The sequence below is a fragment of the Monosiga brevicollis genome, genomic scaffold (assembly GCF_000002865.3).
Source record: "Monosiga brevicollis MX1 MONBRscaffold_8 genomic scaffold, whole genome shotgun sequence".
Classification (NCBI taxonomy): Eukaryota; class Choanoflagellata; order Craspedida; family Salpingoecidae; genus Monosiga; species Monosiga brevicollis.
Genome location: NW_001865045.1, coordinates 16,767 through 36,770, shown reverse-complemented (window position 1 = coordinate 36,770; position 20,004 = coordinate 16,767). Strand labels below are relative to the sequence as shown.

The 20,004-nt window shown below is 54.5% G+C and overlaps 6 protein-coding genes across 6 annotated transcripts; 5 read left to right on the top strand and 1 right to left on the bottom strand.

Moving 5' to 3' along the window:
* Positions 1 to 84: 84 nt before the first annotated feature.
* On the top strand, positions 85 to 734 carry MONBRDRAFT_7580 (uncharacterized protein; the record flags this gene model as incomplete). Its single annotated transcript, XM_001745249.1, has 3 exons — positions 85 to 171; positions 294 to 428; positions 531 to 734. The coding sequence occupies 3 exons, from the start codon at positions 85 to 87 to the stop codon at positions 732 to 734; spliced, it is 426 nt and encodes a 141-aa protein (XP_001745301.1).
* Positions 735 to 1,964: 1,230 nt separating this feature from the next.
* On the bottom strand, positions 1,965 to 3,297 carry MONBRDRAFT_20758 (uncharacterized protein). Its single transcript, XM_001745094.1, has 6 exons — positions 2,902 to 3,297; positions 2,702 to 2,818; positions 2,524 to 2,574; positions 2,325 to 2,396; positions 2,166 to 2,218; positions 1,965 to 2,046 (listed from the first exon to the last, which is right to left on the bottom strand). Exons 1-6 carry the CDS (start codon positions 3,232 to 3,234, stop codon positions 2,037 to 2,039), a joined length of 636 nt encoding a protein of 211 aa, XP_001745146.1. The 5' UTR covers positions 3,235 to 3,297; the 3' UTR covers positions 1,965 to 2,036.
* An 890-nt stretch (positions 3,298 to 4,187) lies between these two features.
* Positions 4,188 to 5,344, top strand: MONBRDRAFT_24773 (uncharacterized protein; the record flags this gene model as incomplete). The annotated part of the gene is made up of 3 exons (XM_001745248.1): positions 4,188 to 4,616; positions 4,845 to 4,912; positions 5,203 to 5,344. 3 exons carry the CDS (start codon positions 4,188 to 4,190, stop codon positions 5,342 to 5,344), a joined length of 639 nt encoding a protein of 212 aa, XP_001745300.1.
* A 1,321-nt stretch (positions 5,345 to 6,665) lies between these two features.
* Positions 6,666 to 9,495, top strand: MONBRDRAFT_24772 (uncharacterized protein; the record flags this gene model as incomplete). The annotated part of the gene is made up of 14 exons (XM_001745247.1): positions 6,666 to 6,721; positions 6,836 to 6,889; positions 6,988 to 7,140; positions 7,267 to 7,334; positions 7,412 to 7,488; positions 7,607 to 7,661; positions 7,768 to 7,816; positions 7,947 to 8,022; positions 8,120 to 8,212; positions 8,333 to 8,398; positions 8,546 to 8,757; positions 8,857 to 9,002; positions 9,109 to 9,207; positions 9,455 to 9,495. The coding sequence occupies 14 exons, from the start codon at positions 6,666 to 6,668 to the stop codon at positions 9,493 to 9,495; spliced, it is 1,245 nt and encodes a 414-aa protein (XP_001745299.1).
* A 3,368-nt stretch (positions 9,496 to 12,863) lies between these two features.
* MONBRDRAFT_44312 (uncharacterized protein) lies at positions 12,864 to 16,402 on the top strand (the record flags this gene model as incomplete). The annotated part of the gene is made up of 11 exons (XM_001745246.1): positions 12,864 to 12,968; positions 13,103 to 13,435; positions 13,530 to 13,844; positions 13,974 to 14,062; positions 14,158 to 14,280; positions 14,408 to 14,529; positions 14,646 to 14,886; positions 15,011 to 15,099; positions 15,206 to 15,285; positions 15,435 to 15,664; positions 15,759 to 16,402. 11 exons carry the CDS (start codon positions 12,864 to 12,866, stop codon positions 15,994 to 15,996), a joined length of 1,965 nt encoding a protein of 654 aa, XP_001745298.1. The 3' UTR covers positions 15,997 to 16,402.
* A 52-nt stretch (positions 16,403 to 16,454) lies between these two features.
* Positions 16,455 to 17,305, top strand: MONBRDRAFT_24769 (uncharacterized protein; the record flags this gene model as incomplete). The annotated part of the gene is made up of 5 exons (XM_001745245.1): positions 16,455 to 16,559; positions 16,613 to 16,684; positions 16,807 to 16,878; positions 17,001 to 17,072; positions 17,195 to 17,305. The coding sequence occupies 5 exons, from the start codon at positions 16,455 to 16,457 to the stop codon at positions 17,303 to 17,305; spliced, it is 432 nt and encodes a 143-aa protein (XP_001745297.1).
* Positions 17,306 to 20,004: the final 2,699 nt, after the last annotated feature.

Genomic DNA, 20,004 nt, shown 5'->3' with positions numbered 1-20,004 from the left:
AGCTGTTTGTACTGCCGATCATCACTCTGATGGGCTCGCTCCCCATCATGGTTGGTAGGCCTGGAGGCTGGTGCTTTGGCCGATATGGGGGCTAACGGTCAAACCCGCGAGCTTGAGGCTCCAAACCCCTCGCAAAACGAGGACCTGCAGGTTGAACTTGATATTATCCAGGTCAGGTCCCATATCCAAGTGTCGCTACCCACTCCGTCGAGCCGTCGTTGACATGACCCGCCACGTTCGGACGACATGGTTGAGTCCTTATCGCCGCGTCTATGCTTGCAAACTTATTTTAGGGAAATACCGAATCGGCCGTGCCGACGTACCTGCCACTTGGTGATGAGGCTGTCAAGGCAGCACAAGCCATGACCAATGCCAACCAACAGCAACAGGACCAAGAGGGCGCTACTGTCGTTGGCCTCAGCCGCCACGTGCGTTTATCCTGGCGAAAGAAGCCCAGCACCTCCCCTCGGTTCCTTTTTTGTGCGGTTTGTTCCAGTGCTTATTTGTCTCTGTGCGTTCTGTCCGTGCAGTTGTTGAGCAAGGAGCAGCAACTGCTATACAAGCACATTATCCAAGGTGCCATGATGCGCGTGGGCGAGCACAATACCAAACAGGGCAACCAGTTTCGAGAGAATGCCCTGCGATCCCTGCGTGAAGACCCCGGCCTGCAACAGTTGTTGCCATTTTTCATCGAGTTTGTGGCTAACGAGGCAAGTTGCTCTTCAAAACGCTGAGCCGGTACCTGGCAATTTCGCTCATCGATGTACACGGTCCCGAATGTAGCTCAGTACCAATCTAGGCAATGCCGTCGTTCTGGGCCGTGTCTTGGACATTATCGAGGCCCTAGTGGAAAACAAATATGTCCTTCTCGAGCCTTATGTACGCTCGCACGCTTCTGCTTTCACACCGCAAGCCTGGTCGTGCGTGTGGGCGTGTGAATGTGTGTATGAGTTTATGTGTGTGTCCGATCAATGCCATATTCACCTCTGTTTGCCCATCGCCATGTCCTTGGTGGTTGATTCCTGGACTGGCCTTTTAGCTGCACAATCTGTTGCCTCAGATCATGACTTTTGTTTTGAGCCGCGATCTAACGACCCAGCAGTCGGCGCAATGGGCGCTGCGCAAGCACGCTGCTGGCGTGTTGCAACAAGTTTGCAGTCGATTCGTTGATCGTTATCCGGACGTGCAGGTTCGAGACTACTCGGCTTCTCTTTTGGGCATTCCTGAAAGAACTCGAGGCGTCCTGCCTAATGGAGAGGTTGCCTGACTGAATGTTGTAGGTCCGCGTCATCAAAACCTTTCTGGCCGCCCTGTTGGATTCGTCGCGCTCGCTGTTTACGCACTATGGTGCACTCGTCGGTCTCCATGCTCTCGGGCCCCTGGTGATCGACGCATATATTATCGACAGCATTCCTGTGCGTATCTTGTCCGGGCATGCACACTTTGCCGGCGGTTTGATGGTCCAGTGGCTCGCACAACTGAAATAGCCTCATTTTTGTTTGGCGGGCCCTCATCACACTCAAAGGCATACTATAAGATTTGGCAAGACAAAGCCAAAGATCAACCCGATGCTGCTGACCATGTTCATCGCCAGCTGAAGGTGCGTCGGTCGCACGACTTAGGACTGAAGCCGCTGTTCTAATGACTGCATTTTTTTTCTGTTGTCACATAGAACGTGGTAGCTGTCTTGGTGGAACACAAACTGAAGGAACATGAATCAACGGCGGCTCTCAAGGTTGATTGTAGCCGCCAAAGTGCCACACGCGCTGTTTTGCATCGATGTTTGTGTTTGAGAATTGTATCTCATGCACCGCTTGTGTTTGCGTGCGTTGGGTCACGGATAGAGTGCGCGGCCTCGCTTTGAGCGCTTGCGCGACATTGTCGGCGCGGATGTTGTTCATGACGCCTTTCTACAAAAGTGCTGCGCTCCACCCGTGACATCGGCAACATGAAGCGGTCATATTCGGTTCGATTGAATTTGCAACTCTGTTTGGTGACTCAATGACCAACGATCGATCCCAGGGCCAGCGCAGTACTCAGTGAGTCCTAGTTGGTGGTGAGAAAAACAAATTGAAATGAGAAGGACGGCAAGTTCCATGCACCCTCGGGCAAAGTCGAAACATCTAGGAGCGAGCGTGCAAAAACAATAAATGGATACGGCTTACTTTGGCTTGCGCTGCGAGCTTTGACGCTTGACGGCTTCGTCGTCGCGAACGTCCTGTGAGCGATTGGGCACATCGACGTGAAGACAAGCTGCCCGACGTACTTGTGGCAAGACGACGAGGCCACCAAGAAGGCGTCCTGTGCTCGGGTGGCGAACATACCTCAATTTCGCCCTCAAAGAGGCGACGGCGAGCCACATCCAGCATCAGGCCAAACCAGTAAACGTGCAAGATCTGATCCAAAGTGCAGATGAGGGGGTCATGAGGCTTTTTTTCTTCTTTTTCTTTTTTTTCAAAAAAGACGTCACGATAACAAGATGGCGGTGCCGTTCGGCGGCCAAGTAAGGGAGGGGCTGCAAACCTGGAGCAGAGAAAGCCAGATGCAGAAGAGCTCATGGAACTTGGGTTTTGGCTGAAAAGGATGCGAGTAGGGCATACGAAAAAAGCAAGCAGTGTCAGGGTTTGCACGGGTGTGCAGTGCAATAGGGGTACCGGGCAATCGAGCCAGGGCTCAATCTCGCTTCACGGGTGATACTCACGCCCTCCTCAATGGACTCGAACATGGCCGAGTTGATGGCGATCGTGGGGTAGTAGTAAAGGCGGTAAAGAACCCAAGAGATGAGCATGTTGACAAAGGTCAAGGTGGAAAGCATGTCCTGGGTTGAGAAAGTTGGTCAGGGGGGCTCACGATTGGGGTCGCACGAGGGGGCAAATCAGCAGGGGTTCAGAATCAACGTACCAGATCGAGGTAATGGAAACACTTGGCATAGTCCAGGAAGATATCGCTCACGTCGTGGCAGAGGAGGACAAGCATACCAACACGCTGATAGCCAAAGACGTAGGAGCAGTAGATGAGGAGGATGGTGATGACGTGGTGAGAGAACATGACCCAATAGTCTTTTAGGGGCTGATCCAGGAAGACGTGGATGAAGATGCCCGAGACGTAGTAGGCCAGCTCGGCGACGTAGTAGCTTTCAGTCTCGAGAGAGGCGGTTTGCTCCGCCTCCCAGCACAGGCGTGAGTTGGCCCAGTAGCCATCCTTGGTGGAGATGGAATAACATGTGACAAACATGAAAAAATAGTAGGTGCCGCGCAGGGCACATTCACCCAGCTTGTAGGCGTCTTCCTCCGAGTTGACCAAGGGGCGGACAACTCCCTAGGTTGGGAAGGAGGGGCACGATTTGTGTGTGGCGGTAGCGAGAAGGGATGTTGGTGAGGGCTCATGGCGAGGAGGGGAAGTAGGGATCAAGCGCCCACAAGAGGGAGAAGAGGGAGCACATGAGAACAAACCTTGAGGACAAGCTTGCCGACATAAAAGAAGAGAACCATGAGGGCAGCGACAGGTAGGACGGTGTAGACGGAGATGTGGTCGGGGCCAGCATTATCGCCAAGCGGCACTACGTTCAGAACGGCGGCTTGAATGGCGCCCACGATCTGGGTGACGACGGGCGTCACCACTTGCCCGAGGGCGAGGGGCGGATAGAACACAAACAAGGTCTGGGCCGCAACAAAGGCGATGATGGGGATCCATGCCGCATTTCCCATGATCTCGAACAACCGATCACGCGCCATCTCGATGGGTTAAAGAGAGATCGAGTCCAAGCCGCTTGTAGATAAAAGGCAGAGGGATACGGAACCGAAGCAGCACGTGGCAAGACGACGCGAGGCGAGCAGAGGGGGCACCGCGCTCAACACTTCTCTCGGCACAAATACACACACACACGTACAAAATAAATTTGAAGCAAAAAAAAAACAAAAAGAGAGAGAGAGAAGAAAGAGAGATTTTCACGTCATGTGTTTGCGTTGTTGGCAGTTGGAATGGGTTGGAGGTTATAGAAGCGGGTTTTGCAGTTGTTGTAGCAGGTGGCTTAATATAAAGGTATACTCTATGATCAACCGTCACACTTGTTGTAGCAGTTAGTGCCCATGTTGTCACCAGCGCTCGCCTTACGGATTTTTCGAATCGCTTGTGACATAAAATTCTGACAATTGACTTACCAAACGACATTGGTCATGCTGACAATGATGAGTCAGTGGCAGCGGGTGGTGCCGGGCGGGGCACGATGGGCGCTGGCTGTTGTCGTGCAGGGCTGTCCCCGACAGAGCCGACTGCCGGGCTTGGGGCGTGCCCTGGGGGTGGATCATCAGGCAGCTGCTGCCAATTGGGGAGTGCAGATGTTTCCCGAGGTCATTACCGGCGATGAGGAGGCGGTGCTGCTGGCTGCCATTGAACGGCCCTTGCGGCGAAAGCGGTACAGCGGCGCGCACTTTGACGGCGCCATCCGCGACTACCGAGAGATATTCAAGCAGGAGTGGCCAGCCGAGGCGCAGGAAATTTTGGACCGAGTGCGAGCGCGACCGGAGCTGGCCGAGTTTGCCTTTAACCCGGCCGTGCACGTCCTTGACCTCGCCCCCGCAGGGGAGATCTGGCCTCACGTCGACAGCATCAAGCACGTAAGCATCCATTTTTCCCACGTGTCGCAAGCGCCCCTTTGTCCACGTGCTTTTGAGGGCGGCCTTGATATATTGCGGTGCCTCGGCGACCTTGCTGCTCCTTGAGTGCTTGATTCTTCAAGCAAAGACTTTGCCGTGGAGTGCTTCTTCTTCTTCTTCTTCTTCTTCTTCTTCTTCTTCTTCTTCTTATTCGTATTATGATTATTATTATGATTATTATTTTCACAGGCGGGCCCGGTCATTGTTGGCCTGAGTTTGCTCACCCAGGCTCGCATGGATTTTGCTCCGCATGAAGGGTAAGCAAGGCTTTGCCGGCTGCAGCTGCTGCACGTGGCATTCTTTGCGCATTTGCTCCAGAATTGCCGCACAAGTCCCTTATTTGCTGGTTTGGCTGATTTGCGTACCCGGTGTGTCCTCCTGACCAGATTCGAAGCCGAGGCCTTTTCTGTCGTGCTGCCCCGTCGCTCACTCTATATTATGCGGTTCGATCGGATCCTGCTGTTCCCTTTTCTCTCTCGTCGCGTGTTTGGCTGTTGCGACCCTGCCTTGGTCTCACACTGTCGCTCGCTCTTGGCTGGAGCTGCAGGGATGAGGCACGCTTCCACTTTACACACGCCGTAACGGCCACGACATCCACCTACGAGGGCAATACGGTTGAACGCGACCGGCGCATCTCCCTCTTATTTCGCCAAGAGCCGAGCCCGGCGCAGCTAGATCTCCACGACTAAACAGCGAAAAAGAATAATAATATTATTATTTTAGTTGGCGGAGAGCGAGCTGCTCCCCCTATGGATATACTACGTGTACTTGGTGGACTTGATGAACACAGCGTGTACTGCAAGGACTGGACGAACAGGGTACACTGCGTGTACGCCTCGGTGTGTTCCACAAGCTACTTGAACGACAACTTTCATGTAGCGCTATTACGAAATATCATCATAACCTCCCCCTCTCTCTCTCTGACAACACACACACACACACACACACACACACACACCCCGTTTTCCTCTTCACTTCACGCGGAGGGTTTGCTTGTGTGCCGGAGGTGCGTGGCCCTGTTCTGCACAAGTAGGAGACACAGCGGCCTTCAAAAGACAGTGCGGGGATACGTGGCTGCCCCACTTAACCAGGGATGATGCCTTGCAGCTTGGCTTTTTTGTTGTTGTGTTGTTGCTGTGTTTGCTCAGAAGGCGTGACCGGCGGAGAGCAACTGGGGCGCCGTTGTTGATGTGGTCCCGGTCCTTGCCAAAGTTTTCCTGGTGTCTTGCACTGTTATGCGCTGCGCGGGGGATAGCCACGCCGCCGAGGCGCGCCACACGTTTGCTTGGAGTCCCTGAATGCGATGCCTATTCTCGCTGGCAACTCTGCAGATCGTTGTCAACCATGCCCTTTTGCCGCGGAGCCAAGGCCACTGATGTGAAGGAGTCTCTGGTCCCTCCTGTAAGCAGCGCGCTCTCTGATCCCTCTTTCCTGCTCTACACTGCACACCCTGCATGCGTTTTGTTGCTGAATGCACGCGTCGCCTTTTGGTCTGGAGCCTGACCAGAAGTCTGGCAGGACTGAGAGCGAAGACAGGGAAGATGGGGAAGATGGTGAAGATTGGGAGCGGCAGGCAGAGACAGGAAGAAACACAGGCTAACAAGAAGCAAACATAGACATCTACAGACACCAGCAGACACCGGCACATGGAATGGCAGCCAAGACACACAGCGACACGGGATTTGGTGGTGCACTATGTTTTGAGGTTTCAGAATCACACAAAAAGCGCTTTTTGGTTTTTTTTTTGAGCTTCTCTCTTGAGAGACTCTCTCTCTCTCTCTCTCTCTCTCTCTCTTGTGGGGACTGTTGCAATGTGGCTTGCTCATTTTTCTTCTTCGTCTCGTTCCTTTTGTTGTTTTTCAAACAGTATGTTTGTGTGTGTGTGTGTGTGTGTGTTTGCTGGTCACTGGCTCATGGCGGCGGGCCTGGTGTCTTGCTGCTCAGAGCACGGTACTGTTTGGTCGGATACTGACGTGTTGTGCCTTGTTGCATGCCTCGTAGCCCGCCACCATGAACAAGCTCACCATTGATTCGGTTGACCTCAAGGGCAAGCGCGTCCTCATGCGGTTCGTTGGTCGTGTAACACCACAGTGAAACGTTCATGGTTATGCATGAGGCCTCCTCCCAAACCTGTGCAGGCCATTCACACGCGTTCTCTGCTTCTTTGCTCGTGCCAACAGCGTGGACTTTAACGTCCCCTTTGACAAGCAGGGTAACATTACCAACAACCAGCGGTGCGTACATCGCATATTGCATGCGCCTCACTTGGGACGCACCTCGAGTTGTGCGGGCTGTGTCCGACTGACTCGGCGGGCCTGCTTTCTTTGTGCAGCATTGTCGGCGCGCTCGATTCAATCCAGTACGCACTCAAGCAAGGCGCCAAGAGCGTGGTGCTGATGAGCCACCTCGGTCGCCCTGACGGCCGTGTGCAAGACAAGTACTCGATGCGCCCCGTGCAAGCCGAGCTCGAGAAGCTCCTGGAAAAGTTTGTCGTGCATGTGCTCGTGGTGCCCCATTGTCCCTTGTCAACAAGTTGGGTCCTCGATTGTCGCTGCCAGCATGCCTCCGCTCTGTCTGACGCTTGCTTCACGAATGGCCCATATGTTCTCAGGAAGGTGACCTTTGTTTCCGACTGTGTCGGCGACGAAGCAGAGCGCGTTTGTGCTGATCCCGAAGAAGGTAAGCGCCTCTGCTTTCAAATGACCTCAACGTGATGGCTGGTGCAAGCTCACAAAGCCCTGCGTCGTGATGCGCAGGCTCTGTCATCCTGCTCGAAAACCTGCGCTTCCACATTGAGGAGGAAGGCAAGGGTGTCGATGCCGATGGCAACAAGGTATGTGTGTGCGGACGAGGCTCGGGTACACCAGCACACACAATCGCTTGCTGCAGCTCTCGCCATCCTAAATTTGTTGCGGAACATGTGCATCTACCCGGTGGATCGACATTTATAGGTCAAGGCCGGCGATGACGAGGTCAAGGCGTTCCGTGCCTCCCTGACTAAGCTGGGTGCGTCTTGCTTCGCCTGACCGCATGTGGGCAGTTGACAGGGGCTGCTGCCATTTCCAAGTGGTTGCCCTTCTCCGCAGTATTTGATATTTGACCCTTGTTACAGGTGACATCTATGTCAACGATGCCTTTGGCACCGCTCACCGTGCGCACAGGTTAGTATTCCGACCCGCAAGCTGTCATTTGAGCACCCTGTCCTTGTTGCGTGTTGGCATGCCACAAGCCACCAACTAGGTGTGCTGACGGAATGCATGAAACTTTGAAAACCGGTCTTGTGCCCAACAGCTCGATGGTCGGCGTGGACCTGCCCCAAAAGGTGGCCGGCTTTCTTGTCAAGAAGGAGCTCGAATATTTCGCCAAGGTATGCTTTAGCTTGGCCACGATCGTCATGTCTCATGAACTCCAAGGCATCGTCTCAACTACCGAGTGTAACTTTGCACTTTGGCTCTGGCGGCTAGGCCTTGGATAACCCCGAAAAGCCCTTCCTTGCCATTCTCGGCGGCGCCAAGGTGCAGGACAAGATTCAGCTCATCGAGAACCTGCTGGACAAGGTTTGCCACAACCACCTGCTCCCTCTTCGTCTCCGACCACTTCCTCAGCTTTGACACGTGGCCAGCTCTCACTTGACGTGGCCCCGTGTCACTGCGGCGCGTGCCCATCGAATGCTGAAGGTGGATGAGATGATCATTGGTGGTGGCATGGCCTTTACCTTCAAGAAGGTTCTCAACGATGTCAAGGTACGAGGATGCGGTGCAATCAACGCGTTTTACTTTCCTGCGCCTCGGTGCCCTTGTGCAGGCTTCGTGTCGTGTCTGCATGGCCCCGACAGAGGTAGTTTCGCCTTGTTGAGCGCATCAGGTCACAATGCATATCCCATGTGGTAGATTGGTAGCTCGCTCTTTGACGCCGAAGGTGCCAACCTCTGCGAGCGCATCATGAAAAAGGCCGAGGAGCGCAACGTCAAGATTCATCTGCCCACGGATTACGTGGTTGCAGACAAGTTTGATGCCGAGGCGGCCAGCGACAAGGCAACTGATGAAAGCGGCATTCCCGACGGCTGGATGGGCCTGGACATTGGCGAGAAGTCTTCGGCCGCGTGAGTTTTTCCGTCAATTTGCCGCTCCTTCCAGTCGTCAGTACCGCCATGCCCGTCATGCCAGGGCTCACGTGTTGCGCTCGATTTGGGTAATTTCAGGTTTGCTGATGCCGTCAAGCGCGCCAAGGTGGTTGTCTGGAACGGCCCCATGGGCGTATTTGAGTTTGACAAGTTTGCCAACGGCACCAAGGCAGTCATGGATGCCTGCGTGTCCGCCACAAGCAACGGCTCGACCGTCATTATCGGTTCGTGCTGATGGATCCCTCTCTGCTTGGCGAACCTGGGAGCTTTGAATGTAGCAGGATCTGGCAACCGCTTTCTCAGAGGCTCATTCTCGTTCGGCACATCTAGGCGGCGGCGACACTGCCACCTGTGCGCTCAAGTTTGGCACGGAGGACAAGGTCAGCCACGTCAGCACTGGCGGCGGTGCCAGCCTGGAGTTGCTGGAAGGTGAGCTGGTGCAGTGCCCTTTCCTTTCTCTTTGCAAAAGACCCATTGGTCATGGTGGTGGCATCGATTCCGCGCAAGGGAACACACATACACATGCACAGCTGCGCACACAAAAGGACAGGTGCCGAGGTAGACAAGACGAATCAACGAAGAACAGAGAATGATACTGACATCGTGAGGAAAAGACCATTTCAAACGTGCACAGCGACTCGGGTTCACAACTCGCCAACTGCTGCTGCTGATGTAGGCAAGACATTGCCCGGCATTGCCGCCCTGTCCCAGGCATAAGGTTCTTCACTAAGGGCAATTTGCGTGGTAAATAGTCAGGCAGGCAGGAGGCGGATGTCCTGTGCTTTGCGCCACGCAAGTGGATGTGCATCAAAATTGACGCGTGCGCGAGTTCGCTCGATCCGGTGGACTGTGCCCGTCCAAAACACATCATCTTGCGCACCCCGTGCACACACGCGCATGCCGAGCGATAGCTATAGGGGAGGGATGTTTTTTTGGTGAGACATGCAAGTGTGGGGTCGCTGGACAAAGCCGTGGCGGCGGCTTGCCTGAGCATGGTCGGGGGCGTGGTCTGGGAGAAGATCAGAACGAGCAATGCGCAGTGCCTCGCCGGCAACGGTAATGGTGGCAGCGCTGGGCTCGAGGCTGGCAAGCGTGCCCCGTTGGTAGAGGACGACGGGCTCGACGTCGGGGCGCGGCACAAGCACGCTTGCTCCGGGTTGCAGGAGCGACACTGTCGGGGCACAAACGGGGGCCACGGGCGGCCATGGCTTGAGAGCGGTTGGTCGGGGCGTGTGAGAGGCGGACCGCCAATCTCCACCATGCCACTTGAGGTGAGCACTGCGTGATTTGATTCGCTTGAAGGTCTGATGCGGCCCCAAAGGCGAGAGACATTAATGAGAGACGCACAAAGCCACCGCCGAGCAAGCAAGTGGGCAAGCAGATGGACACACCTTGTGACAGTCGGGCCAGGGGCAACGGTAGATGGCTTCACCAATGGCCGAAGCACTCACGGTGGCAGTGCCGTGCTCGGGATGAGAGCGGCGCCGCCGCGGTGCTCGGGTTGGCGTGGGGCGGGTGACCGGTGACAGGTCCGGCCCATGGGGTTCAAGTTCAGCCCCAGTGCTGATCAGCGTGGCGCTGTCCAATGGCATGGAGGGCGAGGGAATGGAATCGAAAGAATCTTCGTCGGTATCGAGCGGGATAGCATCCACCAAAGCAAGCTCGAGCTTGGGTGAGGGTGAGGGGCGAGGCTATAGATGTGAGACCAAGGGCAGGGAAACACAGGCGGCCAGGAGAAGAAGTGAGGCAATCGCGGCTATGATGACCACGCGCCTGGGCTGGACCCCCACGGCTGGCTCCAGACGAGCGAGGGGGAACAAGCCGAGTCGGCCTTACTGGGCTGACGCCGAGAGCATACAGGGATTGAATGTGGTGCCGATACTCATGGCGAAGGGCACGGAGCCGGCTGTCCAGGGTCGTCAGATCCATCATGAGGGCAGGGCAGAGCACTGGCGGTAGCCCTCGTGGGCAACGCGCCAGGCCTGCTCAGGTCGTCCACACCACCGCCGCTGGATGGAGCAAGGGTAGGGCACGAATGCCTTTAACCTTGGGCCAGACGCAGATGCTGAGCACACAAGCAAGCGGTGTCTGGCAGTGCAGACCGAGCAGAAGGCAGTGTGGATGGAGTCTGCGCAGCTTGCGCAAAGTTGCAAGACAGCAAGATCAACGTGGGAAGTTGGAGTCGAGATAAGACTGGCTGGACGAAGCCGCGACCGGCAGTCGAAGGCAGCGTCACCGGGCGTGCACGGCGAGCAAGAGCGTAGCCCAAAGCAGCGGGAAAAAAGTGGCTTGGATCGTAAGCGGTGGCAGTCCAAGACGTTTGAACTGCACTGAAAGAGCCTCGGACCACCGCTTTGCCTTGAGTTGTTGATCTTCATTGACGGTTGATAAGGTGTTTGCGTTTGAGAGCAAGGGGACAGGAGGCCAAAGGGACAAGACAAAAGGGCCTGTATGTGTGACTGTGTGTATGTGGCAGTGCGAGACGATGGGGACGGGTTTTTCAGGTAGTAGAAGTGGCGGCAGAGCAAGCCAACGAGAGCGACCGTTGATGTTGCTAGCCACACAGCCACACAACGCTTGCGGACCTTCAGGATGCGGCGTGATGGGTGCGGTGATGCACGGCAACGGGGCGGGCCGCCGCACAACCATTGTTTCCGTATCCAGTGACCAGAGGTAGAGAGGCTCGGAGTCGTTCAAGCTTTCCATAGTACCTGCTGACCCACCCACATCTGGTAACGCACATACGTTGGGAGGGGAGAGGCATGGCTGCGTCGGTGACTTGGCAAAGCAGCCGTGGCACCGACAGCTCGTAGACTTAGGTGGTCCACGTTGGGACAGAGCGGGGAGCTGAAAAAGGAGTGAAACGCTCCTCAAGTACCGTCCAGCCTGCCGTCAAAGCCGCAGGGTGTGGCAACACGGTGCGTGACATGGTGAAGCAGCAAAGGGACACAGCACCTCTGGTCCCCAATCGGGACACCAGACTCGACGAGCAAGTGAATCAATCCCATCCCATCCCTATGACTTCCTCTTGAGCAGAGAAGGATGCAAACACATTCCTTCGCGCGGTCGCACTGCTGCGCACCACAACGCGGCACCCCATGATTCCATGCCAGCTCGAGGAGGCTAGCGGAGATGAGAGATGAGAGAGATGAGAGAGGAGAGATGAGAGGCAAGAGAGATGATCGTCATGAGCGACCCAAAATGACTGTCCGCAGTTTTGCTCAAAAGTGTCACCCAGTTTCATCGCGCGCTGCCCGGGGATAGGAATGCGCTAAATATAGGCATGAAAAACAAGCTATGTTTAGGGGATGCGATGCTGATGTGGACTACCAAATGTGAGAGGAACTAACAGTTGGTTGAGGGATTCTTGGAACGCTACCAACTGTAACGGTTAGGTTTATCACTCACCGTTCAGATGGGATTGCGCCTACCCCTTCTCTCAGCTCGCGACCAGTCCAGCCAAGTATCTCTAAATTCTGCTTGATTTCAACGCAGAGATCTGCCACCCATCGCTCCATACCTCTACCCCCATCCAACCCAACAGATTGCATCTCTGACCGATAAGTAATTCTTTTGTGTTTGTGTAAGACAGAAAATCATTTCTACGTCAGCTTGAGTCGCCTCTCTCCCTGCTACCTGCCTTCTCGTGCTGGCTGCTGGCAGATGCTGGTGCTGTGCTGCTTCTGGCTGGCTCGGGTGTGCTGAGCTGCCGGGACGCCCGAGCATTGGTGCATTGGGCTGTGTGGATTGAGAGCTGGATGGAGCGACGATCGGGGTTGATCCGTCAGGGTTGTTCAAGTCGGCATCACCCACTGCCGCGTACCCCACCGAGGTGCGCGGCCCCTTTTGGCTTGTTTTGTTTCGAGCCAAGCCCGACCCCATGAGTTCAGCTGGCCTCGGCCAATAGGTTTTTGCCCTCCTCTTGCTTCTCACCCTAGGATCTCCGATGTTCGTAGGCACGCATCGGGAGCTGTGTAGCTGTTCGCTCTTGTCCGCGCGCGCGCGCGCCCAACCCCACTTGACCTCGTTCTGCTCGATTTTTTGTTTTCCGCACCCGTGCCATGACGGACCCTATTCATCAAGGCATGCTCACCAAGCGTGCCCGTGGTCTACGTGCCATGGGCCGACGCAACTGGAAAGACCGCCTCTTTATCCTTTCCACGGAAAAGCTTTGCTACTACGAATCGTGCGTCACCCGCTGATGCTGCCACTACTGCTAAACATGCTAAACGAATGCGCATGTGCGCAGTGTCTTGCTGATCCACCCCCGCCCCTCCCACACCTCGCGCTATATCATACCGCTGCTTTTAGGTATGGTGGCAAGGTTGATGAGAGCCGTCTCAAGGGGTCGCTCAAGGTCTCGGATATTGTTGCCGTGGAGGATCTGGGCAACGACGTCTTTGGCCGTCCCTACATGATGGTCGTTCAGTCGCAAGACAACAACTTTCTTTATTGTCAGGCCCACGGCCTCAATGAGCGCAATCTCTGGTTGGAAAAGCTGCGCCACACGGTCAAAAACAACAGCAACCTCCTTGGTGCCGTGCACAAGGGGCGTTATGATGGTCGTTGGCTCTGCTGCGGTAACGCCAGCGTCACTTGCAAGGGCTGCCAACCCGCTTTCGATTACAGGTCAGCCGCCGCTCCACTCTCAACGCTTGTGTTGCGAGCTTGACCAACTCACTGTGAACCTGCACCCACCCCCATCGCCCGTCCACAGCACCATTGGCGGCATGCGCAACCTGGCTGATGAGAATCTGCCCGATATTGCCAAGAGTCCACTGCCCCCCGTCCCTGGCCAAGCTGGGGGCAGCACCAGCGCTCCCGCGGTCGCAGCAACGACCCCAGCACCAGCTTCCGTGACATCCCCGTCACCTGTAGCTGCTCCTGCAGCCACGCCCACACCAGCCGCCGCAACAACTCCGGACGCCCCTTCCCCTGCTTCTCTACCACCCGGGGCCGCGCCTGCGTTGTTCGAAGTCCAGTCGTTGTACGACTACGATGCTCTCGAACCCACGGATCTCTCGCTCAGCAAGGGCGAACGTCTTGTCATTGTGGATCAGATGGAGGTAAGGCCGAGCAAAACAGGTGGTACCTGCCACACCTTGTCGCCTTCTTCTCGCCAGTTCGCGCACACCAATGTGCGGCCCGTGCCTCCCTTGCGCGCCCGCCTCGGCTCACAGCGCGTGCATTGGCAGGAACATTGGTGGAAAGCGAGAAATAATGCCGGCCAGGAAGGCTACATCCCAGCCAACTATGTTCGCAAGCTGGGTTTGGAATCTGAGCCGTACGTTTCTCGCCCTTGATGCTATGGAGCGATTGTTTGCTCATGGCTCGCAGAGCAGCTCATTCTTGTCCCTGAACTTTGTCCCTTTTCTGCAGATGGTTCATGGCCGACACAAGCAAAGCCATGGCCTCGGCCCTTCTCAATATGTGTGGCCAAGACGGTGCCTTTCTTGTGCGCGAAAGCGAGAGCACACCAGGCTCTTACTCCCTCTCCGTATTGTACGTGGCTACCCAATGCTGTCCAGGCTCCGTCGATCCCCAACTCATTTCTTAAAGCACACAACAGCAAGACACACACAAGTGGTTTCTTGCTGATCGGTTCTTCCCTTGTCTTCTTTTGCTGCAGCTATCAAGGCAAGCTGAAACACTACAAGATCAAGCACGATCAGGACATGTACCGTGTGTCGGAGCGCCACACATTTGCCTCAATCAGCGAGCTGATTGAGTACCACAAACACAACGGCGGTGGTACGCACATGTCACGTCTCCACCCGCAATAGCCTTGCCTCCAGCCACGGCCAGTTCTTCAATGTGACTGTGAGCTCACCACTGTGTCTGCCGCTTGCCTCTCTCTTTCCCTCTAGGCTTGGTAACTCGCCTCCGCAAGCCCGTGCAGGATGCCAACACGCCAATTACGGCTGGGTTGGGCCACGATCGTTGGGAGCTGGATGCTCGCGAAATCGAGCTCGGACGTGAACTTGGCTCGGGCAACTTTGGTGTCGTCCGCGCTGGCGTCTACAAGTCCAACCGGCCCGTCGCCATTAAAATGATGAAGGAAGGCTCCATGTCTGAGGATGACTTTATTGCCGAAGCTCAAGTCATGATGTCCGTGCATGCAAGGCGTTCCCGTTGCGTGCCCCTTAGTCGTCCCCATCTCAGCTCGGGCCTCTTGCTCTGGCATGACACCCTTCTTCGTCCGGCTTTGAGCTTACGGCACGGTCTGCTTTAGGAAATTCCGGCACAAAAACCTGGTCGAGCTTTTGGGTGTTGTCACATCAGTCAAGCCCATTTACATTGTCACTGAGCTGATGTCCAACGGTGCGCAGTCGGGGTCCCCTCGCGTCCGCGCGCTAGCACGGGTACCCCGCCCGTTCTTGGCGAGATCAGTGGGACTTGCTCACCCCCTTTTTCCTCTCTGACTTAGGCAATTTGCTTGATTACCTCAAGAAGAACCAATCCATGCTGCAAGGCAAACCACAGATTTTGCATTACATGAGCGTGCAGGTGCGTGTGTCGCGATCGTTACCAGCAATAGCGTTCAGCAAGTCGTCAGCCAGCCCTTGATTCTCCGTGTTCGCTCTTCAGCGAATGTTGTATGATAAACGGCGTGAGATTTTCTGTCATGCTGATGCGCTTGTTGCGCGCGCGTCTAGGTCGCCTCCGGCATGGCGTTTCTCGAGGATCATGGATTCATCCACCGTGACCTTGCCGCTCGCAACTGCCTCGTCGGCGATAACAACGTTGTCAAAGTGGCTGATTTTGGTCTTGCACGTTTTGTCATTGATGATGAATACACGGCTTCGGAGGGAACCAAGTTTCCCATCAAGTGGGCCAGTCCCGAGGTCTACCTGTACGCACGCTTTAGCACCAAATCGGATGTTTGGTACGCCTTCTTGCTCTCGGTACTCTGCAGCCTGCTTGTTCACAAATTGGCGTGCTCGCTCGGCCGCTCAACTCACGGCGCTCTTCATCATTAGGTCATATGGTGTCTTGTTGTGGGAGATCTGGTCCCTCGGCACAACGCCCTACCCGCAATGGACCAACGCAGAAACCGTGGACCGAGTTGGGCGCGGCGAACGCATGGGCAGGCCCTCTCTTGCCTCCGAGCTGATCTACGATATCATGTCCATGTGCTGGCATCAGGATCCCGAGTCGCGCATCTCCTTTATCGAGATTGTGGAAAAGCTAGAGGAAAATGCAGACGGATATGAGTGACAGCCCTTGTAGTATCCTATTCGGCTTGATACCCTGTATGAGCTTGATGTTGTCAGACATTGCCCATGCCGGGCTGCTCTGGCCCTGTGCCCTCGCAATTTGTTATATTCGCGAATGCTGACCCTCGATCTTCCCGTATACTCTGCCATCCGCGCTGCCGATCATCGGCAGCGCGGATGGCAGAGCGTGATGCAACTGTGGATGTTGTGCTGTCGTTTCTAATGTCACCTTTCCTTGTCTCTTGCTACGCCCTTTTCCTCTTGACCACCTCGTGCGACTCGGGTGTTTGCTTCCGAGTCTGCTGTTCTTTGTTTGTTTGCATGTGCGGGTTCGCCAACTCTTGTGCTGTCCTTCTTCATTTGAATTATCGATGGCTGATGTGATTGTGCACTGTTTTGTTTTTGAGAAATCCGGCGGAGGAGGGTACCATTGATGAAAATAGACCAACAGAAAGCCACATGATTTTCATTGCCCCTTTCCAGTGCAAGCTCCCTTCCCACTACTATCACATCATGTTTGATAACAGGAAGATCAACGACAAACAAAAATACAAGTCGTTGGTCGTTCGGACTCGTGATTGTGTGTCTCTTACACATACCTGCGCCGTGCTACGCAGGATAACGACGCCTTGAGCAATGTGGACGGGCTGGGCAATCTCACAAGCATCGGTGGCTACTTGTACATTGGTGTATGTTGTCTCGAGAGCGCGTGTCGCGGTCAACTGTAGCGCTCGTGAGGACAAGGGAGAGGCTTGTTCTTATGGCAATGCGATTGTGTGTCTCTTACGGCTCGCTGCGCTGTGTCACATAGAGTAATGCCGTCTTGAGCAATGTGGATGGACTTGGCAAAATCACAAGCATCGGCGGCTACTTGGGCATTGACGTACGTCATTTTGAGAGAACGTGTCGCGGTCAACTATAGCGCTCGTGAGGACAAGGGAGAGCTTCGTACTTGTGGCAATGCAATTGTGTGTCTCCTATGGCTTTTTGCGTTGTGTTGCATAGAGTAATGCTGCCTTGAGCGATGTGGATGGACTAGGAAATGTCTCAAGCGTCGGTGGCGGCTTGTACACTACTGTACGTTATCTCGAGGGAACATGTCGCTTTGAACTATAGCGCTTGTGAGGACAAGGGAGAGCCTTGTATTTATGACAATATGAGTGTGTGTCTCTTATGGCTTTTTGCGCTGTGTTGCATAGGGTAATACTGCCTTAAGCGATGTGGATGGACTAGGCAATGTCTCAAGCATTGGCGGCGAGTTGTACATTGGTGTATGTTGTCTCGAAAGCGCGTGTCGCCGTCAACTGTAGCGCGCGTGAGGACAAGGGAGGGCTTTGTTCTTATGGCAATGTGATTGTGTGTCTCTTACGGCTCGTTGCGCTGTGCCGCATAGCATAATGTCGCCTTGAGCGACGTGGATGGACTTGGCAGTATTATTAACGTCACCGGCCGCTTTCGAATCTGCTCCAATCCTCAACTTGACTTATCAACAGTCCCAGTTTCGACTCAGTCGCTAGGTACTTGCCAAGCCATCACGAACGGAGCATGCATGCATTGTTAATTGTTCGATGGAGGGTCAAAAGTTGGTCCGAGCTTCATAATTCGTAGTTCCGCTGCTAGCGTCAAACCCGTTCTTCCGCGCATTTGGACTCTCTTAATGTTTTTTTCGCGCATGATCACCGTCATCCACGATGGACTTTCCTACTTGGAAGGCACACGAGTCAACTCTGCGTGCGTTCTTCGTGTACTTCGCAATCCCTTGGGAGACAGGTTGTGACGATCGTTGTTTCTCCTTGCTGTGACATTTGCAGTTGGGTATGAGTTGCACTATGTCCATCCTCAGAATTGAACGACTCTACAGCCATGGAGAGAGCGGGCAATGTCTGTGAGACTCCCTCCGAGCTCGGCGTGCACCTCGCCGCCGATACTGATTTGCTTGGACGCTCAGCTAGGCTCTGAAGGTGAGTTGGGTAGGGATAGGTTTGATATAGCCGGAGGGGTTGAATTGGGTAGCCAGTGGGCTTTGAATGCTTTTCAGCGGCCATGGCAGGCAGAAGGGCAGTCCACATGTACGCACAAGTTCCAACTTGACAGCGCTTCGGAATCTGTTCGTACGATTGTTTTAACTTTCTTGTTTGTTCGATCTTCTGCCCTCACTAATCACACACAAAATGCAGACACAAAACTTGTTGCTTCAAGATCAAGTTCAACGAGCAAGTGAGAGATACAACTTCATAAGCAACTTCGGCAATGACGCTGGGCGGGTGTGACTTCCTCTCGACAAAGTCGAGGGGGCTGGGACCTCACTGACCATAATCCGTCGTGGGATTGGCGGCCAGTTTCGACGAACCAGATGTGAGGCTGCAATTCGCCGAAACCGTGTCGCCTCAAACTATAAAAAACTCCTCTCCCATGTGCCGATACTTCGGCACTGACAATTGCAAACTCACAGGCTCATTAACCCTTCGCTCCTTATTTTAGGGCTGGGCGGGTGGCCGTCGAAATTGAGCGAGCTTGTTGCTGGGAGTTTGAGGAGAAAAATGAGGGAGGCTCAGGCCGCATTGCGCGACACGTCGTCGCAGAAGGATGGGAAGAGAGAGAGAGAGAGAGAGAGAGAGAGAGAGAGAGAGAGAGAGAGAGAGAGAGAGAGAGAGAGAGAGAGAGAGAGAGAGAGAAAGAGGCGTCACGCTCCCGTCAACAACAACAGTTCTGCGCATCCGCTTCTCACACAGTTGGAACGATTGTTCTTTCCTTCTTCGTCATTCCTCTTTTGCCTTTTGCCATTTTGCTTTGAATCGTCTTCCTTTTTCCCCTCTTTGGCATCGGGTTCCATATCGGCATCGACGGGCTGCTTGAGGTGTCTTGCTTTGTGTGTGTGGTGACTGATCGCTTGTGCTTGGTACGGGACTCTCCTGGTCGGGACCTTGCGGCGACGCCGGATTTTTGATTGAAAGCATTGCTGCCATTTTTTTGCTTTCAGTAAGGCCACTGATCTCGCCTCACAGTCAACAACGTGCGCTGGGCAACCAAGTACACCTGTACTCGCAACTGTCACCCAAGATATTCGGGAAGGGTGAGTCGTTTGGTGCATCAGACAGAGAAGAGCAGGGCCCGCTGACCGGCTGCCGTTTTGGAAACTGCGCGCGCCGAAGCCCAGTCCGAATTTTGGATTGTCAGACGAATTGTACTTGGAGGGGGCTAATGAGATTGATGGTGGATAGTGAAGCAAGAAAGCGGTTTGAAGCGGATGTTGACCATTACCATGAGTGTTGATGGAGAGCGGCTGTTGAAGGCGTGTGATTCAGATCCACAAGAGGCGTTGCAGCTGTTGACCAGTTGGGACCAACAACGCATTCGAGATGCTGCCCAGTCCAAAGAGAAGGTACGTATGCTGTTTGGTATCATGTTGTGTGATATTGGTTATACTTTGAAAATATGTCATGGGACGTATACTGCATGCATCATCCCACAGTGTGGTGACAATACACCACTGCACATGGCCTGCAGTAGCGGTCATGTTGAGGTGGTGGAGATGCTGTTGAAGCACGGTGCTGATGCTAAAGCCAAGACTAACGTCAGTACAGCACCTTCCTCTTTCCCCCTTTACCCCCCTATGACGGTGCACCTGTACCCCATGATGATGCTGATGATGATGCTGATGATGCTGTATCTGTACGTCATGCTGATGCATCATCCCACAGCATGGCGGTACACCACTGCACAGTGCCTGCTTTACCGGTCATGACAAGGTGGTGGAGATGCTGTTGAAGCACGGTGCTGATGCTAAAGCCAAGAGCAACGTCAGTACAGTACCTCCCTCTTCCCCCCTTTACCCCCGCTATGATGGTGCACCTGTCCCCATGATGATGCTGATGATGACGATGATGCTGTACCTGTACGTCATGCTGATGCATCATCCCACAGCATGGCGGTACACCACTGCACGATGCCTGCATTAACGGTCATGTTGAGGTGGTGGAGATGCTGTGAAGCACGGTGCTGATGCTAA